Source organism: Curcuma longa, chromosome 9 (assembly GCF_044706935.1).
Source record: "Curcuma longa cultivar G26 ecotype Majalengka, Jawa Barat chromosome 9, ITB_CL_G26_1.1, whole genome shotgun sequence".
NCBI lineage: Eukaryota > Viridiplantae > Streptophyta > Magnoliopsida > Zingiberales > Zingiberaceae > Curcuma > Curcuma longa.
The window spans coordinates 5,615,493-5,635,997 of record NC_133869.1 but is presented as its reverse complement, the minus strand read 5'-3'; the positions used below and the strand labels follow the sequence as shown (position 1 = coordinate 5,635,997).

The 20,505-nt window shown below is 35.8% G+C and overlaps 1 protein-coding gene across 1 annotated transcript; it reads left to right on the top strand.

Moving 5' to 3' along the window:
• Nucleotides 1-1,666: 1,666 nt before the first annotated feature.
• On the top strand, nt 1,667-19,157 carry LOC141834641 (putative serine/threonine-protein kinase SIS8). Its single transcript, XM_074721971.1, has 13 exons — nt 1,667-2,212; nt 3,396-3,836; nt 5,679-5,782; nt 6,547-7,748; nt 10,683-10,723; nt 11,618-11,686; nt 11,753-11,853; nt 15,190-15,268; nt 15,351-15,449; nt 16,595-16,663; nt 17,518-17,567; nt 17,660-17,836; nt 18,588-19,157. Exons 1-13 carry the CDS (start codon nt 1,727-1,729, stop codon nt 18,664-18,666), a joined length of 2,997 nt encoding a protein of 998 aa, XP_074578072.1. The 5' UTR covers nt 1,667-1,726; the 3' UTR covers nt 18,667-19,157.
• The last annotated feature ends 1,348 nt before the right edge of the window (nt 19,158-20,505 follow it).

The window sequence follows — 20,505 nt, the reverse complement described above, 5'->3', positions numbered from 1 at the left end:
AGGAAGCTTAAACTCAATTTCAGTATTTAGTGTATGATTTTAGAAGTTGTGGTGCAGTAAATGAAAGTGAAATTTCTACTCACTTTTCGATTATTGATTTGATTTTTTAATATTTAGAGTTAAAAATTTTAAATTTGGTGGATTAAATGAGTTGTGTTATGTTCTTAATAGGTGTTAGATGAAAATAATTTCAAAAATTGAGAGGTTGTTTCAACTATAACCAAGATCTAAGGTAAATTTTTGAATTTAAATTCTTTAAATTTAAAATTGAGGCCTTTGAATTGTGAAAATAGATCTACATTAATGTTTAAAATTTCTAAAAATTTTAACATGTAATTTTTAAAGTATTTTTGAATTCTTATAGTTTAATAATTAGATTTTGGAAGTATTAATGTATTATAATTGTGAATATAATTTTTAAAAATTATTATGTGTGAAGTAAAATGTGAAGTTTAAGACTTTTAAAAAATTTACTTGGCTCTCCAAATTTAAAATCATAGATCCACTCTTGCTAGCGGTCAACGTGTCATGTTTATCATCCCCCCACAAAGAAAAATATCATACAACCCGTTGTAATTCAGAATCAAACCATAGATGTTTGGGAATCATTGAAACGTCGTTGCCGCTATACCGTAAGATAGGAGAAAAGATAACATTGTTGAAATGATATACCACTATGTTTCTCAAGTATATTATTTTTTTAAATCGAAAAAAATACTCTCTTCGCAATGGTCAACTACAACTTCCTGATTTATCTTCTCATGTATAGTTGTAAAATTGATCGTGTGATATTATTGAGATAATAAATTTCATCTTTTATTACAAAGTATATTATTTTTTTAAAAAACAAATTTGGTGTTTAGATTTTGTGGAATAATTTTGGAAATAGATGATTTTTTAAAAATTCCTATATTCAATAAATCTGGAGCAACATATGCAATCTATTTTTGGAATATTGATTCGTCTTGAGATAAGTATATCCGTTCCTTCATTTTGACACATTCACGTCCTGCGGCTGGAACCAGGTAGGCTGCTATCGTGTTGGCCAACAAACTCAGCCAATAGCCGTTCGCCACGTACGCCGATCATATTCGACGTTAACTTGGTAAAGTTATAATAAATAAGCAGATACATAAACGGAGAGATGGTCGGGTCCTCGATGACAGCCTATGGGAACCTTACACGTCGGATGCCTCAACCCAAAGAGACCAGGAAGTCTTCGTCGTTATCTTATTTATCTATTTGTTTTCCTTCGCATGCAAGTTTACTACACGGAGACGGTGAACGTGGATTGGCGAACAAGTTGGGGACTCCAGCGAATCTCAGTCATTACCAGATACCCATCAACTTACCATCCATTCCAGTTGGAAACTTTGTGGGACCCTCCTTATGAACGGGCGCGCTGTTACCAGAGCAATCAGAAATGAGGGTGGATAAGTTTGGTAGATTGTTGGATAGTGGCTGATGTATTTTGCCTAAAAAATTGTTGCGGGTGTAGCTGTTTTTCTGGGCAGGGTCCACGGTGGTCAGTCGGCATAACGAATAAGAAGACTGGTAGACAGTAGTGGGTGGAATGCCAACCGCAATGCGCAGGTCGGATCGAGATAAGAAATCGGGATTAATCGTGGAATTATTGATTTTAAGTAGTACGAAATAATTGGAATTACGAAAGGAGAGATCGAGAGAAGGAGGAGAAGAGATGGGAGGGCTTTGGATCTGATGGTCAATGTCGAGGATGAAGCATCTCTTGAGGAAGCTCCACATCGGCGGTGGCGGTGGCGGAGGCAGCAGTAGCGGAGGAGTTGACCATCAAACCCACCACCACCCGCATCCGCATCACCACCAGCGGCTTGGCGGTGACGCCAGGAGGAATCCCTCCTCCGCGTCGGCGTCGAGTTCGAGAGCAACGGCACAGGATGCGGCGCCTGCGGAGGCGGTGGAAGTCAGGGATGGATCGCGGTCCGATGGGGCGGCGGCGATCGCGGGGTCGGACTTTAGCTTGTTTGAGGAGGAATACCAGGTGCAGCTTGCGCTGGCGATCAGTGCCTCCGCCGATCCTGATGGGTTGGAAGACGCCGATTCCGTGCAGATTAAGGCGGCCAAGCGGATGAGCTTGGGATGCCCGCCGGGGGTTGGTGCTGCTTCCGGAACTTTTGTTGGTGTGGGTGCTGATGATGGCAGCTCGATGGAGTTCCTCTCGCTCCGTTATTGGGTGAGCCTTCATTGGATTTTCGTAGTTAGAGTTTGTTTGATTTGATTTTAGTCCCCTGTTTAGGGTTCGAGTTGCCCTTTCCTAAATTAGCTTTTCATTGAAGCGAACTTCCAATTACTTAACCAATCTTTACGAGGCATAAATAAATTCTCCACCGCACTACAGAGGAAGTAATTTAGGTTTATGATTAACAGGATAATAAAAAAATTAAAGAATGGGGATCCTTGCATTATGAAGGAGATAGCTATATAGGTCTAACCTTTAAGGCATACGCTATGCTCCTAACACTCTTTCCTATAGTAAAGTGATTATGAAAGTTTCTTATAGATTTTTAATTATGATCCTAAAAATCTAGCTAATTTGTGCACCCTTTCCAAGACTGATTTCAATGCTATGTATGGGCATGCTTAATGGCATAGCGGTCAAAGAGGATTATTCTTTTTTATCAATAAAAAAATTCTTCCTCAGCTATAACCGGTTTTGGTTTTTTTGACATAACATAAATGTTCTCATGATTTTTTGAATATTATGAATTTGGTAACTGGTAAGACCTAATACATACTATGAAAGGTGATACTTATATTATGAAGGAGATATCTATATAGGTCCAAGCTTTAAGTCATTAGCATGATACTAAAACTCTTTCTTATAGTATAGTGATTATGATACTTTCTTATAATATAGCGATTATGATCCTAAAACTCTAGCTTATAGTGATTATGATCCTAAAACTCTAGCTAATTGTTCATGCTTTCCAAGTGTGATTTCAATGCTATGTATGGCTGTGCCTAAGGGCATATTGGTTGAAGTGGTTTCTTCTTTTAAATAATAAACCCCATCCTGAACTATAAATGCATCAGTCGCTTTGACATCACATGGGTTTGTTCATGATTTTTTTTTTTAACATTATGAATTTTGTAGACCATATCTTCTTGAGCATCAAACTGGTATATATTTTGTGGGGTTTCCAGAAATTGGACACAACATTGCCCTTACCTTACTGTCTTTCATGTTTATATTCATACAATTTGATAACTTTCTCAGCAGATGTCAGTAGATGTTGAAGAATTATCAAGTATGTTTATCAAACATTTAGTTCACAAGTCTCAGTTTATTAATCGTTCCTTTCATGTTATGGTATATATAATTTGGTTGGTTGTCATTCTTGATTGTTCATGTACAGAGTTATAATGTTGTGAACTATGACGAAAAGCTGTTGGATGGTTTCTATGATGTATATGGTGTCATCTCAAATCCCAACATTGTTGAAAAGATGCCTTCTCTGGTGGATCTCCAAGCAATATCTGTTTCAGATAAGATTGATTATGAAGTAATTCTAGTGAATCGTACATTTGACTATACGCTTCAACAACTTGAGAAGCAAGCAGTCTCTATTCTTCTGGAATGCAAAACAGAAGAGCACGGTCTACTAGCTAGTGGGTTGGTCCAAAGGATTGCAGATCTTGTTGTTCGCACTATGGGTGGTCCAGTTGATGATGCTAATGATATGCAAAGAAGGTGGACACTCAAGAGCTTGGAATTGCGGAATTCTTTGAACACTATTGTTCTTCCTCTTGGGTCACTTGAGATTGGATTATCACGTCACAGGGCCTTGCTCTTTAAGGTAGTTCATATAAGGCTTTGGGTTCTGCTGTACAAATTAAGTTGATTAAAACCCAATACCAGCAAAATAATGATGGGGTTCATGCATTCATCACATAAATTGAGGCAACATCATACAATATTTAATTGTATCTCCCATGTTACATCTACATATCTCATATATACTAAAATCAGTATATGTTCGCCTAGTTCCTTTATTATACTAGTTCTTTGTGTATTGCATAAGAAGTTAACAGGTATTTTCTTGTCGTTTCACCTCCATATTGCCGTGTCAATAGTTTTAATCAGTCTGGACTAAAGAGTCAATCACTCATACAAATACAACATAATTTTTATAGATGTAGAATTAGTTACCTTTGCTGTAGCCCTTTCTATGGTTCATAAGCAGCCTTAGTCAAGTAGATCATTGTCATTAAAATTTACAGTAGTCTACCACTATATCAAATTATCAATGGTTCTATTATTTGGGCCAGGCATCACAATACTTGTTTTTTATTTTTTGAGAATTTTTGGTATGTTCTTACTGACCAGTATGGCTTGGTGTATCAATCTCTTAATAAATACTAACTTGTATTTGAATTGTTGACGTAATATCTGCTCACCTTTCTTTGTTGTTCACCATTTACCTTGGTATGCCATGTCTTGGAAGGCAACTAGCTATCATCTGTTAAATTTGATAGGGTGATTACTTATCGCAAAAACTTACTATTCTATTGAAGAAATAAAATTTATCTGATCTAGAATGTTGAATGAATAGTTTGCCACCCTTCTTTCTGGTGTAGAAAAAAACAATACTATGATGTTTCTGTTGCTTTTATATATTTATTTTGGGTAGTTCCTACAAGGGATCAGAAAAGAGTCCATGAAGTGTTTTTAATCTCAACATAACTTATGTGGGAAAATGGAGTAAAGTGGTCTATCCCTAGGGATTGACCATAGGTATATATATTTGTCCACTGATAATAGCAATTAGCAGGATTCAACAATAGGATTTGTTGCTCTGATACCATGTTAATTTCAGTTTGGTGATTACTTATCCCATACATTTAGCTGTTAAAAAGTATAATTTTATAATTCTTCTAACATTGTTGATTCACATTCTGTGGTACTCTGCAGAGTGAACTTGGAATCATGATTCTAAAATATGTCCATGAATCATCGTTAGCTTTATGCCCCTTCTAATGCAATGAAAAATTTAAAGTACTACAGAATGTGAGAGGAAATGTAGACAAAAAGATGTGGGTTTTTAAAATCTGCAAACAGCACAGTATATTTGCAAGAACCACCAAATCTTCCCATTATTCTATGCAATATACTTTATACAATGAATTAGACAAACCCTATTTTATTTGGAAAAAGCAAAAACAGATTATAAATCCCAGTCCAACCATAGGATTTGTTAAACAGATATGGTATTATGTGAGTGTGTATTGGTGCACACTCTTTTATGCTCTGCTGAGTTTGGAGTAGTTTCTCTTTAGTGTTTATTAAGCTAACATTTTCTAGGCTTTGGCCTGAGGAGTTTATATTTCTTTCCTGGAACTGTCAAAAGTGGAGTGACATTTACATTGCATATATTTATTAGATTGGTTAAATACTAGCATAAAACTATCAGCCCTTTTTACAACAATGCTACATATAAGTCTCATAGTCATTTCATTCTCCAATTGGTGGGTTTATTTGAATAGTTTGTTGTATGAGATATATCACTTGCATTTTACTTTATAAGATCATACAATATAATATTTGCTAATTGATTTTTTTGGCAGATTATTTTGTTGTTTCCCTCTGATATTGCACTGAAACAATGAGTGCTAAAATATACTTCCCCCCTACTTTTCAGGTTCTAGCTGATCGGATAAACCTTCCATGTAAACTTGTAAAAGGTAGTTACTATACTGGTACAGATGAAGGAGCTGTGAATTTCATTAAAGTTGATTATGAAAGGTGGGTTTTTGAATTTTATTTCACCTCCTTGTCATTTTTTCCAATCTAATATATAATCTAGTCTCAGCTGGCCTGTTTGCTTGTTTTACGGGCTTGTTATTCATTACGCCATCATGAAATAAATTTTGTAGTTTGTACGAACAAAATTATACATGGCACTTGAGAGTTTTTTCATCTTTTAGTTATTCATTGTTTAATGCACTACTAATGTAGATGGCCTACATATTTCTTTCATGCAGTTGAAGTTTATTTATTATTACTGGAAATGTTAAGACTTTTCTCTATTTTTGGCCTTTACTAATAATCATTACCAAACTTAGAAATTTTTTTGCTGGATATCAGCATCCCTCTTTCCAAACAAAAGAACTGTAGCTAATTGCTTTACTAATAATTAGTAAAAACATAGAGAAAAAGTTGCTGGATGTTGGTATCCCTCTGTCCAAACAAAAGAATTGTAACTAATTATAGTAACATTCTTACGAATTATAGGTTCTTCAGAATTGTTGTATTCTGTATGTTATGTTATGTCACTTCTGGTTAATACCAGCAATGACACCAACATATCAGGTTCCATCTTGACTGAAAAAGTTACCTACTTAGATCTCATCTGGACAAAATGCCTGTTGACACCTATCTCACCTTTGTACATTGTGTAGTAATATCCACTGATTGATCATTAATTATATCATTGTCATCATTCAAATGGAGATTTAGTTGAACATAACTCAAAGGAAATTGATATGACATTTCTTCACCTGTAACAGTGAATATATTGTGGATCTTATGGGAGCTCCAGGCACATTGATTCCTACTGAGAATCCCAACATTCATATGGAAAATTCTAGAAACTTTCTACTAGACCCAGAGACCGTTGAACAGACTGTCAAGGATTTATGCTTGGCCATCAATAAAGTGAATTCTCAATTTGAGAGAAAAAGTGATACATTTGAAAGAGATCTGAATAACAGCTTACCATCTGGATATTCTGGATTACAGCTGGAAGACAGTTCAAGCTTAATCAATAGATATGATGATGTTGATGGTTTGGTTGTGAACAGCCACATTGCAGGGTGTGATAATGAACCTGGGAATTTCCATCCTTTGCTGAGTAGGCCTCCATTGGACACATCTAAACCTACTGAAGTTATTTCCCCTTCTCAACAGATGAAAGTTAATGATGTTTCCAAGTATGTTGTCACTGCAGCAAAGAACCCAGAATTTGCTCAGAAGTTACATGCTGTTTTACTGGAAAGCGGAGCATCACCTCCTCCAGATCTGTTTTCTGATTTAAGTTCTTCACTAAATTTGGTTGAACAGGATCATAACATAGGTTTTGAGGCGACAGATGGAAGAATTAGGCTAGAGTTAGCTGAGATGAATACAAGTACAAATATCCAATCTTCCATTTCACCTGTATTAACAGCAGAATGTTCAATTGATTCTGACATGGCGAAGAAAAATGAAAATGTTGCTGAGAGATTAGTAAATAATATGGGGGAAGAGATATCCAGTACAAGCATGTCTTCTTCTTTAGCTACAACAAATGACTGGCTTGTCATACCTAATTCTCAGGTGAACGTGAGTTCGCTTGATGGCTCATGGGTTAAATACAGTGATTCAATTCTGGATTATCCGGTGGCATCAGGAGCTTCCTTCTTGAACGAAGTGGATATATGTCCTGTGCTTGATGTGGCTGAATCAATTCAAAAAGGAGGTGCAAATATTCTTGGACCATCTGTTGTACATTACTATCAGGAAAATATAGTAAGAGATTCTATTTCTGATGGGCATCAAATTGCTTTGAAAGATAGTCAAGAGGGTGCAAAGGATTCCATGTTTAAACTAAAAGGTAATCTCCATGGATTATATGCATCTGACAATGAAAAATCAAGCAAAATATTAGATGCAGTTTCTGAATGGGAGATACCTTGGGAAGATCTTCAGATTGGCGAGCGAATTGGTCTAGGTTCGTTAATAAATTAATCTAATTGTTCAAGTTTTCTATTCAATACATATTTCTAATCTGTTTTGAAATTCAGCCTTAAATGAATATAACAGGCATATAAATTTCCTGATACTTGTTTTAGAATGTATACCATATAGATTGTCAATGCTGTTCAGGTTCGTCAATTAATTGTTAGTTCTAGATCACATTTTTCATTTATACTTCATTGAAAATGCACTTTAGAATTTGCTCACATCTTTTTCAAACTGTGATCAGCACACATAAGCAACTTATTGCACATATCTGATGATGCATCAAACTGTTTCTAATATAATTCACCACAACACTGTTTTGAAGGGTTAAGTCACTTGTGTTTCAGACTTTTGCTATTTCCAGTATTTCTTTTCTCCTTTTTTGGTTTGATAGATATCAAAAGGAAAAAAAGACATTCGATTACAACTTACTAATGTGTGTGATTCATACCTATATTTTTTATCCTATTTTGCATGCATTCACTATATTACATAAGCATATTTGTATAAACTTCTAGCATTTGCATTCATTTCATCATTTTAATTCGAATGATTGCCGTTTGTGCATTATATTGATAGGAAGTGAATATTTTAACGTTTGGAGTGAATTTGGAGACAAAAGCCCAAGAAGTTTACATTTCAACACGATCCATAGCCAAACCGTACTACATTCTACGACCATGGACTACTTAGGAGGTAGAATTGACATCAGAGCGTCGATTAGGATTTCAAGCATGGAACACGGTCAATCCGTGGTGCTTACCATGGCCATGTTCCATTTGGATTGTCGACGAGTAGCGTTCCAACAACCAACACGAGTTGGCCGTGTCACCTGACACGGTTGTGCCAGGCCACACGGCCGTGACGCGTGTGGCAGCGCCTCCCCTATATTTAGGGTTTCTGTTAATTCTATTAGTCACCTTGACTTTTTAGGAAATTTTGTTAAAGTTCCCCTACTTTTTAGGAAATCATGTCAAAATTCTAAAACTATAAATAGAAGCAAGGGGCGGCGGTTTAGAGATCATCAAGTGATCGTCGAGATTGAGCCATCGGAGGGATCAAGGGGATCTCCTGATCCCGTGATAGGGGATCGAGGAGGCCGCATCAAAGATTTCAGAAGAGCTATGACGTTATCATAGCATGGCGTCGATACTTTTAACTTAGGGAGTAGTTTTTTATTCTAGGATTAGGGAGTAGCCCAACAATACGTTTGACAATTGATTAATGTGATTTCTTTTTTTATCTATGATATGCTCAATTCTCGATTAGTTCTAGTGTATTTATTTATTCACTTATATTGTGGATTTAAGATTAGTGGTTAGCTTCTTCGGGATAGACTGAGAGGTGAATCTTAGCTTGTAACCATTGCATATAAGCATATGTTGGATTCATAGAGAATAGGGGATGGACTTAATAGTAAATCCTAATGTTCGACCTATAGAACTGATCTGAGAGTTCCTCTGCAAAAGTAGTTGAATCCTCGTGAGACTTACATGGTATGTCATAGAGTATAAAGGATTTGTCTTGATTTCAAGGTTTAAAATATCGAACCGTGCCGAGGTTTCGGTCTCGGACCGGAACGATACAGTTTCGGTATCGTATCGTACCGTGTCGGTATAGTTTCAGTATTTTTAAAATATAAAATATATTAACTAAAATAAAAAATTTAATCTAAATATTTAAAAATAAAAAAAAATTTTTTTTAAAATAATAAGATAATTTTATGGATTTTATTAAAGTTTATTTAAATTATCCCAAACTATAGCTAGGAATTGATTATTAAAACTTAATTAAATCCTAAGTTAAAAAAAAATCAAAAATCGCGCATTGCCCACGCGCGGAGGCGTCGTCGGGCCCGCGCGGCGCTCCGGTGGTGTCACCGGGCCCAGGCGTCGCCTCCGGTGGCGTCGCCGGGCCTTGGCGTCGTTGAGCCCTGGCGGCGTCTCCGGTGGCGTCATCGGGCCCCGGCGGCGTCTCCGGTGGCGTCGCTGAGGCCGCACGATGGCTCCGGAGGCCTCGCCACGCCCAGGCGACGCCTCCGGCGGTGTTTCCCAATTGGAATTGCGGTGCCGGTGTTGTGCCGGTTTCGGTGCCAGTCCATTGGTGGAATGGTAAATTTCAAGCGTATCGGACGGTTCGGCTCGGTATTTTAATTCTTGCTTGATTTAATGTAGGAGTTGCTTTAGGATAGACACATCGGTAGTTTTCTTTCTTTTCTTCTTCCCATACACACATTGATCACCTTAGGGTGAACCCCTGTAAGTATAATCTAACATTGAGGTAACAAAGAGAGAGTCACAATCAATTTGTTAATGATCATTGTGGTGAAACCAAAATCCTAGGATTGTCTATAGATTTGATTGTCCCCATCGCTTTCCATTAAGTAATTTTTCTTAGTTTGCTTTGGTTCTGTAACGATTCCCTCGATTTTCATTCGTCTAGATAACCTACTTTGCACCATAGACTGATACTCAATAATACAGTCCCAAAGGATGATATTTTATTACTTGACTACACTTACTGTAAACACACATCACTTACCTTACATTTATTTTCTTCCCTTGTTTCTCTTGTGAATGTTATCCTTGTTTCTACATATTAGTTTGTTGTTGAAGCTTTTCCTATATGAAAGCCATGATTTCAATTTGTTCTTGACAGAGTATCTTTTGGGAAGGCTAATCTAGAAAACTATATCGAAGTTCAGTTTCATAGTGCATTCTTCTATCATACAACATCTACTTGACTGATCCAACTTCAGTCATACATCTTCTACTCATCTGATTCAATTTGAAAGTCATGATTTTCATATGTTCTTTGAGTTCCTTTCAGGAAGGCTAATCAATAAATTCTATGGAAAGTCTGTTTCATATTGCATACTCCTACCGTACATGATCTGCTTGACTGATTCAAACTCCTGTTCCAGGTTCATATGGCGAGGTTTATCGTGCAGATTGGAATGGCACTGTAAGTTGCAATCTAGGATATTTATCGTTTTCTTGTTTAATCATCTGAGTATGATCTTCTTGAAGAAGAGGTTTTGTTTGTTTTATTGGGAACGTTGAAAACATTTATCAGAGATTTTATGTGTACAAGCTGAGCATGCATAGTTGTCCAAAATTTCAATCCAAGTACTTTTAAATTTATATGTAATGTTTTAATGTTCCAAGGACAGTAAATGGTAATGCTTTGTTCAATCGTGCTGGAATAGGAAGTTTGAGATTGTTTGGAAACTTTTTCCAATTTTCCCTTTTCCTTATGAAGAAGGATTTAAATATTTTTCTCTTATTAGATTAATCATCCATTACATAAAAAATAGAGAAGTTAAAATGGCAGTGTCAAATATCTTTTTCATTTTCCAAATTCTTTCTATCTTGTTTTTTCATGGAAAAGGAAAATTGAAACGTTTTAAAAAAGTAACACACCCTGAGTTGAACAGGTTGTCACTTGCAATTCTTCTTCTTCTTCTTTTAACCAGTTGCATTTTGAAGTCGAGGTTTTTTGATGTCAAAGCTTTGTTTGTTCAAATATGAAGGAAATAAAAGTAAAAAATGATTAAATATTTGGAAGAACTTTTGTTAAATTTTGTTAGGGAGTTGACATATTGTTTGCACTTGTCTTTTTAGTAAACTGTTTTGCTTTTAGTAAATCCCGTTGGATAATCATCTGTATTGATTCTTTATCATATGGTTATGTTCTTACAGTATGTATGAACCTTTTGAGCTTTTAGATTCCTGTAGAAGCAAAATCATTCTTATATGTGTAGATGGATAATTGTTTGAGAATTGCTTCTCTCTCTCTCTCTCTCTCTCTCTCTCTCTTGTGGTTCTTACTCATCTGTGCTATCTGCTCATCTTCCAGGAGGTTGCAGTGAAGAAGTTTTTGGATCAGGATCTTTATGGGGATGCCTTAGAACAATTCAGATATGAAGTAAATTCTATATGAATATTGCAGATTAACTTGGAATATACTTTGACATTGAAAATTTATTGTCAGGTTAAAATTATGTCAAGGTTACGACATCCAAATGTTGTTCTTTTCATGGGAGCAGTGACTCGTCCCCCAAATTTGTCAATATTAACTGAACTTCTTCCAAGGTTTGTTCAGCATGCCTTTTATATTTTGACCTGTTCATTTAATGATTACCACTGTTGATCGTGGATACACTAGCACAAAATTCAGTTACTTTTCTATTTCTGGAACTTCAGTTAGGACTGGCAATATTCAGTGATGATTAATATCTCTGTGTGGTGTTTTCCATCCACTTTTTCTTGATTTGGCTTACCAGTTCTCTTGAATTTTTAAGAAATGAGTTGTAGAAGTTGCAGTGCCATGTATTCATAGGAAGTTTGATTCGAGGACCATGCTCAACTATGCGTTGCAGCTTTATTGATGCATCTTGTGTCTGTGAGAATCTAACATCACAACTGCTACCCAAACCATTCAACCTAAACTTGTTACAAGTATCTCCTACCAAGGATTGAAATCTCAAATGGAGCCAGGGTTTCATTCTTCGGTCGATTTAAGATGGTGTTGTCAATGCCATATTAGCGTCGATGGTGCACCGAAGAGGAGGAGGGGGGAAGAAGAGGAGGAAGAATGTTGGTGTCAGAGGAAAAGGAGTGAAAAAGGACTTAAATGTGCCAGCTAGTGTTTCATGTGGTTTTAAAGCAGAAGAGACAACACTTATGGAGGAACTAGTGTTTTGACACAGCTTTAGCGTAGAGAAGCGGGTGCAGAGGGAGAAGGAGCCAATTTAGATGCTTATGGGATGAAGGTTCTGTGAGATCATGATGCCATGCCGAAGGTGTTCTTGGAGAAGTAGGAAGGAGAGGAACTGGTACTGGTGTTCGAAGGAGGAGAAAGGAGAGGAGTCACGTGCTCTGCATGCAAAGGTGCTTGAGAGTGTCGGCTAATTTGTGTGTTAGTTAATGAGCAGAATTATATATTTCACCTTTGTCAATCACACATAATGAAGCTTTAAATTGCGGCCCTATTTTTTTTACCAAACTCTTCCCAAATCCATTTATTGAGTATCAATTCCCAAACCTGATTAAATGGATTGGTTAATCGTGTGCAAGGTCTAAAATATCATCCTTTAATGGAATTGGAGATTTGGTTTTCCGCCATAATAGTATGGTTTCATTAATATATTGTGTCGAGTACCTAGAATTTTTAAGGAACAAAGTTTTAAAAATATAAAGTATTTGTTAGGCTAATGATCATACCTTTCTAATACTTATTCGAATGTGTTTTTTTATTGAATGTGCTATTTATGCTACCATTCCGATGACAACAATTTTCAAGGCTCAAAGCATGTCCTACGAGACAAAAATAAAGCAACAAAAAGATTTTCCCAATGATGTTTTCCCTTCATTTCCTTTGGCGGAAAAAGAGGGAGTAAAAAGCTATAAAAATCTTTCTATAAATTTCTTATATATTAGCTTTTATCCAAATTGGTTAAAAAACACATTTTCACTTGTAATGAAGCTCAAATTTGATCTTAAATTTTTAAATTTTCTTTTTTGATTACACACACACACACACACTTGATGCAACTTATTGTAATATAGGATAAGATTGCATATAATGGACCCTTTCTTGGGATCTCATATTGGTGAGAGCTTCGTGCAAACGACTGTCCTTTATATATATATATATATATATATAATTTTTTTACCAAATAATATTGTGAAATTAAGTTTCCCTCCCTCTTTTACTTTTCAATAATATGTGAACATAATATATTTCACAAACCTCTTGCAATGAGTTAGTTTACCTACCCTTTTTCCCCCTATTTTTGTAAGGAATGTAGCCTTAGATTTCTAGAATATCTAGTATTAAAATTGGTTTCTCTACATGCTTATAAATACCTTGGTTAATCACTGAGAGTTGAACTTATAGTTACAAAATTGGAAGTTGAATGAAACACAGGTACAAGATGTGGATACTTCTAGATTTCTTCAACTTAAGTGTCACCACCCTTTGTTGCTGCTAGTGATTTAGTTAGTGCTGCCCCTCCCATTTCTTGGTTGAAGAAAATCTTTGTATCTTGGTTGGTTCTAGGCAATGTTGATTGAGAATCACAAGCCTTGACTTGGTTGGAAGCACTGAAAATGTGTTGGCCTAGATGACACGTTGACATGTACTTGTGTTGACATAGTATCTATATCAATTGGCAACCAGAACTATGTTTCATCCATGTCGACTTATATTTATTGACACTTGAAAACTAGTCACGAGTATTCGAAAATACTTGTCCTATTGCCAAGATTAGTTCAATCTTCAAATAAATAATCTGACATCGGCACACATGCTAAGCACATCAGTGACATTATGGCCCAAATGATCAATTATTTTCTATAAGTTTGTAAATGAGTTGTGAATCCATGGTCTAAAATCTCATTTAGTATTGGCTGAAACAAAGTCAGCACAGAGAAAGCTATCTGCTTTGCATTTATTGTCGATGCTGTGTATCGCCTGCATCAATTAGTACACACCTTCATGATGACCTATATTGACTGAAGCTGATACCGTCATGAGCATAAAAGGAATGTAGAGCAAAGGCAGAGGCAGGTGATTAAGCCTGAGATGTAAGTTCATGATAATGTTAGATGGAGACTTTGTATGAGGACTAAGGGTGGCAATGGGTAGGGTACCTACAACTTTTCCTGTACCTACATCAATACCCATCTCATACGTGTCACAGGCACTCACTATTCTGCCCATACATGATGTTGAGATGATAAGGAATCTAGGGTAATATCAAAGTTGATACCAAAATCAAAGTATAAATACCGTATTGGGAACATAGCATATGGCATATCAACCACCCTTTTGGTAATTTTATTTTGCTTTAAAAGTATGGAGGATGACTCACATTGCAGGATTGATCTCAACATAATCTCATATTATCAAGATCTCAGTTGCTCTAGTTTCCTAAAGCCCAAGGTCTAAACTAGACACTGCCATTGTTGCATTTATTAAACCGATACTTTAGGTGCACATGAAATATTCTATGCTGGTAGATACAGACAGCACGAAATAGTCTATACCATGAAATGGTCTAGTTCTCAAGTCAGATGGTGTTTGCTTGTTACTTGCACAAGTAAAAACAGTTTTGCTCAAACAGAAAGGCCTTGGATCTCCTCTCCATTTTGATTACCCATTCTTTATCTATTAATAATAACTACATCATAGATATTTATTTTCCTTAATTTTTTCTCTTATTATGAATTGTTTAGAAGTTGATATTCCATCAGATTTCTGAAACAGGGAAAAACTTTGTTTGCCTGTGATTTGCATTCACTGGCTATACAAAGTGGATACAGAAGGAAAAAAAATCTAGTATATTCAATTTATGTTTTACCTTTTTAGGCATATCACAGTTTAGTGGCATCATTGAATGATTCCAATATGTTTTTTGTTTTTAGGGGAAGTTTATATAGGCTGCTGCATCGTCCTAATACTCAACTCGATGAAAAACGACGACTAAAGATGGCTCTGGATGTGGTATTAGTTTATTTGTTTGTTATCTAAATTTGGTTAATTTATATTGATATCCAACTTTCCTTTAACCTGCATCTTTTAACAGGCCAAAGGGATGAACTACTTGCATACTAGCCATCCAACTATTGTGCACAGAGATCTAAAGTCTCCTAATCTTCTGGTTGATAAGAACTGGGTTGTCAAGGTATCCATTTAGATAAATCCTTGAAACGGAACAACTCCTAATAGATGAACTTATGATGTTTCCTTATTGAATAGTGCTGGCTGGATTTATAATGTCTCCAAATGCCAGTTCATCAGTTGCTACAAAAAATAGTGCTTATTAACACTTAAAAAGATGATACTGAGATATTTGTTTTCTTATATTTGTCTGCGGTTCACATAATTGGTTTTAGTTCACTATGTGGCAGTTCATGAAACAGATCTTATCAAAGTTAAGCATGTCTCCAATATTTATGTTCTATTTGGTTCGAGTATAGTTTTATAGATTTCTCTGTGAGGTTTTGATGTCTTTCAGTGGATAATCATGTGAGAAGTGTTTAATCATGTGTGTTCGTTTCATTTTCAATGCATGTGGCATTTCAGCAAAGTTGCTCTGGACTAACCTTTTAGACTTGCTAATTTTAGTGTTAGACTATCCCTATGAACTGTGTTAAAAATGCTAAATTTCAATAGTCTTGAACTTGTTCCAGTGTAGTTGCATACCACTCATTACCCTTTCGATTTTTCAGATTTTAGTCATGGATTTGTTATGAATAATTATGATGGGCTGTCATGCTAACAAAGACAGCAAACACCATTTTTTTTCAAATGATATTTATTTTACTCCAATCAATCAACTTCAACAAGTTTTGTAGTGGTTCAGCATTGCTAGTGTTTGCATCTGGTATAGTTCCAACCATCAAGTAAAATATACAAAAAGTTTTAAGTGTTGTGGGGATCTTAGGATCAGTGGATTTTTTAGTTTTACTTGTGATTGTAAAAATACTATAGCAGCTCAGTATATAATATGGCGGGTATTAATGAATGACTACATCAACCCTACATAGATGCTCTTGTATTTTAAATGATTCAGTTCATACTTGTCTCTTTTCAGCAGGGTAGTTCACAGTGAATTGACATGCATGCTTGTTTTTTTTCACCATTACTACTTTTGATATGCACGTTACTGTTAACACGTATTTGAATTTGTTGGAATTGCATATGATAATTAGTTCCAACAAATTGGTCAGCAGTGTTGTTTCCTGTATTATGTAGACCTTCAAAGTGCATATGCCTATCTTTTTTGTTTTGTGTTACTTCAAAAGAATAAAATTAATTTTGTCTCAGGTTTGTGATTTTGGTTTGTCAAGGTTGAAGCATCATACCTTCTTGTCATCAAAGTCAACATCTGGAACGGTGCATTTCTTACTCAACTTTTATTAAGATTCATGTATTGCTTTGTGTACTCATTTTTTTCTTGACAGAACAATAAATAATTTTCTTCCACAGTATACCACATGTGAATTTTCAAGTAGAGATGTTACTTATACTAGAAGCCATTATACCTATCCTAATCCTGTTATCTGATCTCATTCTCAGATCCGTTGGATCAGTTAGTGAATTGTGGATCTCTGTTAAAGTTTAACATTTACTTGGGCCTATTGGATTTGGAATGTACATGATGCAAATCTGACATAATAAGATCTCTAGTTTAAGAAGTCTTCAAGGGATTCTTGAAGTACAGTTAAACCAGGAAAAAATCTCTTTTGCATTTGAAAAACTATATATGCCCCATTTCATGATATATTTGAAAACCACAAATTTTTCTAGCTCTTTCTTATGCCATCCTGTATGTGGTTTTAGTGGGTAAAGTAGTCTATTATCTGGTCAGTGTTTTGTTTCCTCATTCTTAGGCTGTCCAATTTGCATTCTATGTATCACAAAATTTATTGATCAAGTCTACTTCTATTACTGAGTACATTGTATTCTGATATTTCAGAAATTTCAGTGTATATAATAAAAAAATGATTTGCTAAGATTTTATAGATCTCATAAGTCTTAGATTTAGGTAGCAATTTTTGCTGTTGTTTGTTTGGATCATTCTATTGTAAATCTTTATGGCTTATAATTGTCTTTTGTTTGCACAAATGTCAGTTTTTTTTGTAATGTAACCTCTCCACCAGAAAGAACACAGTATCATTCTTGCATTAATTTGATACATGTTTTTAGTCAACAACATTATAGTAATTTCTAACTGTTTGTTCTTTCAGCCGGAATGGATGGCACCAGAGGTCTTACGGAATGAACCATCAAATGAGAAGTGAGTTATACATTCTGATCAATATGTATGCTTTGGATAAATTTTGGTACTATTTGTAAACCTGTTGGTAACAAGAAGCATCTGTGTCTCAGGTGTGATGTTTACAGCTTTGGTGTCATCTTGTGGGAATTAGCAACCCTACACAAGCCATGGAGTGGAATGAATTCGATGCAAGTTGTTGGCGCTGTGGGATTCCAAAATAGACGTCTTGAAATACCCAATGATATTGACCCAGTGGTTGCACAGATAATTACCGATTGTTGGGAAAGGTATGCTCGTCTTCCTGTGCTATAGGACTATAAAAGTTCGCTGTTTCAACCAAGCTTTGTTGTACCACAGTGATTTGCATTTCAAACATGGTGAATCTGATCATTATCAAGCTTTGTTTGTCTAAACTATTTGGCATCGACTGCATGAGCCATATTCCTACCAACTCTATGCAAAATCTAGTAAATCTGTATTTCCATATATTAAGTTGGTTGAAACAAAACAAGTTCAATGACTGACACGTTAATCTGGAGAGTTGGTTGCACCTTAGTTGAGTTTGATAGATTTGGGTTCCAAATCAATCTTCAAAATTAGTTATCAAATTGTAAGTTCATTTTGACCACAAAATCAGTTTAGGTCAGTTTAGACATTGGTTTTAGTCGATTTACTTTCTGCAGTTGGGTTATCTGACATTGTCTGTTAATGAATTGTCAGGTTTAGCTAGTTAGATTATAGTAGGCTTGCGCTGGGATGTAGACTGCCCTACTAGACCTAATGATTGGTTGTGTAGAGGTTGGTGGCTTGAGCCCAAGTCAATTCTGTTTGGCTATCCATTTTAACAATAACTTCTCCAGATCTCCAAAACTACTGGATCTATATTTCAACTTGGTTTTTATTGTGTACTGCAATCTAACCATTAAGATGCACATTGTTGACCTTCATGGTTGCCTACTTACTTATAAATGCTGATTTTTAATGTGTCATTGCTGGAGTTAATAAATATTTCTCTGAAACCTGCTGTTCCTCTTGCAGTGAGCCAAATAAACGCCCTTCTTTTGCACAACTTTTGACACCTCTTAAGCAGTTGCAGAAGTTGGTTGACGCAAACTGAGGCTTTACTTGTTTGTGAAAAAGATGTATTTGTAAAGTGCAAACCTTTTAACGTTGAGTTCGCTCTGGAGCAGCAGGGGCACTACTGGCCGTGAAGTATACTTGTTCGTGGCCGATACCTGTAGGCTCAAGTCTGTTCAAATTTAGAGAATTCTTCTGAGGTTTGGCAACCAAAAGGTTTTGTCGAGGCATGCTTTGTCATCCTGAAGCTGTGCGAAGTGCAGCTGAAGAGTTAAAGATTGCTACATTTTTAAACTCAATACTTTACAAGAGTGCTAAAAGTATAGCACAATAGTACATAATTCTGTCATTTTGTTTCGGATTCACAAGTCGAATCTGAAACCAAATCAAAGTTGTACAGACATCTGCTCAAGTTGTAACTATTTCTGTTCTTGAAAAAAAAAACAAAGAAGGTACAGGAAAGAAAATCTAAAGGGATTTGCGAAGGCCCATCCCGTTTTCATATCCCCAATAAAGTGTGTTTGTTTCTCACGACATTACCGTCGTAGCTATTTCGTGATTAAAACTTCATTTCTGTATGTCAATGCATCTGTAAGACCAAAGTAGTTGAATGCTTGATACCCCTGTGGTTAAGATTTTTACAATGGATTTTTTTCCTATTTACTTTATGATTGTGTTTCTTTCTTTTATTTATTTAATGAATCGATGGATTTATATTAATTTTTAATATATGCAGTTCGCCTCGCGACCGGGTTTCATGGGGGCGGCCCCCTGCGAAAAATCGTACAACTCATCATAAAAAACTAATTGAGTTGCATTTATGTGGCGAAACAGAGTTGGCAGTTAACACAGCTGTCCACTTGGGACAAAAATGTGGGGATAGATGCCATGCGCATCATATGAATCCCCTTCTGTTTCTCTCTTCTTATCTTGTTTGCTTTTTGTTTTTTGTTTTTTCAGCATGAAGCCACCAAATTGCGATGGACGTGTGCTCTCCACCTCCCAATATTTTTTGTGGGTGGTCGATCAATACTAAACCTGAATTATCACCCTTAATCTTACTAGAATCACAAACAATTAGGTGTGAAACAATACACAAAAATAGATTCTCAATGAGTTTCAACTAAATTAGAACTTTTAATGAACGTTATAAGAAGATAAAGAGGCATAGAGAGATCAAGTAGGGCTCAAGCCTTCAGTTGTTGAACTAAAATGAATCCCTTGTCAGATCTGTGTTTTAAGTGCCTTAAAACACAAACAGTGGATGCTTTGTCATCTCTCTCTCTCTGACAAACGAGTGAGATACGTATCCAGATTCTCTGTCATACATAGTATCCAATCAAAGTTATAGTTTTAGGATAATTTGGATAATGAACTTGTTGCTTAGGATTGTTCACCCATCCATTTCACTACATTTGTGTCCCTGATAAATCAGCTTATTCTGATTCCCCTTCTCAATTTGATCGCAGGAGACTTGAGTTTATTCATTAATTCAAGATATAGGAATTAGGAATACTTGTCGAAAGAAACGACTAATTCGATGTATACCACAGCTATACAAGTCGAACCAATTCATCGGTCGAACCAGAAAAAGGGAGCCAAGTTAGTCTTGGATTCGATTTCGCTCGCAGATTGGATAATTTTAGCGAGGGAGAAGAAACTGTTAATTTGTTGAGAATTTTTTTTTTGAAAAATTGGCAGTTTTCAAAAGGTGGAGTTGGAAATGCTAAATTCACCCTTGTGTGAAAGTAATGATCATATGAAGGGTGTGGTTCTTCACCTTTTAATAATTTTAATTTAATCCTTTAAAATTTCACACTTTGATCCTTCAACTCCTATCATTTGCGCTATGTTTACTTCATACAAGGGAAAAAATAAA

What these genes read in the sequence shown, in the direction of transcription:
- LOC141834641 (XM_074721971.1), top strand. Translation starts at nt 1,727, where the DNA reads ATGTCGAGGATGAAGCATCTCTTGAGGAAGCTCCACATCGGCGGTGGC. An exon ending in GTGCAGATTGGAATGGCACT is followed by an intron (nt 10,724 to 11,617) that starts GTAAGTTGCAAT and finishes CTCATCTTCCAG; the next exon opens with GAGGTTGCAGTGAAGAAGTT. An exon ending in ATAAGAACTGGGTTGTCAAG is followed by an intron (nt 15,450 to 16,594) that starts GTATCCATTTAG and finishes ATTTTGTCTCAG; the next exon opens with GTTTGTGATTTTGGTTTGTC.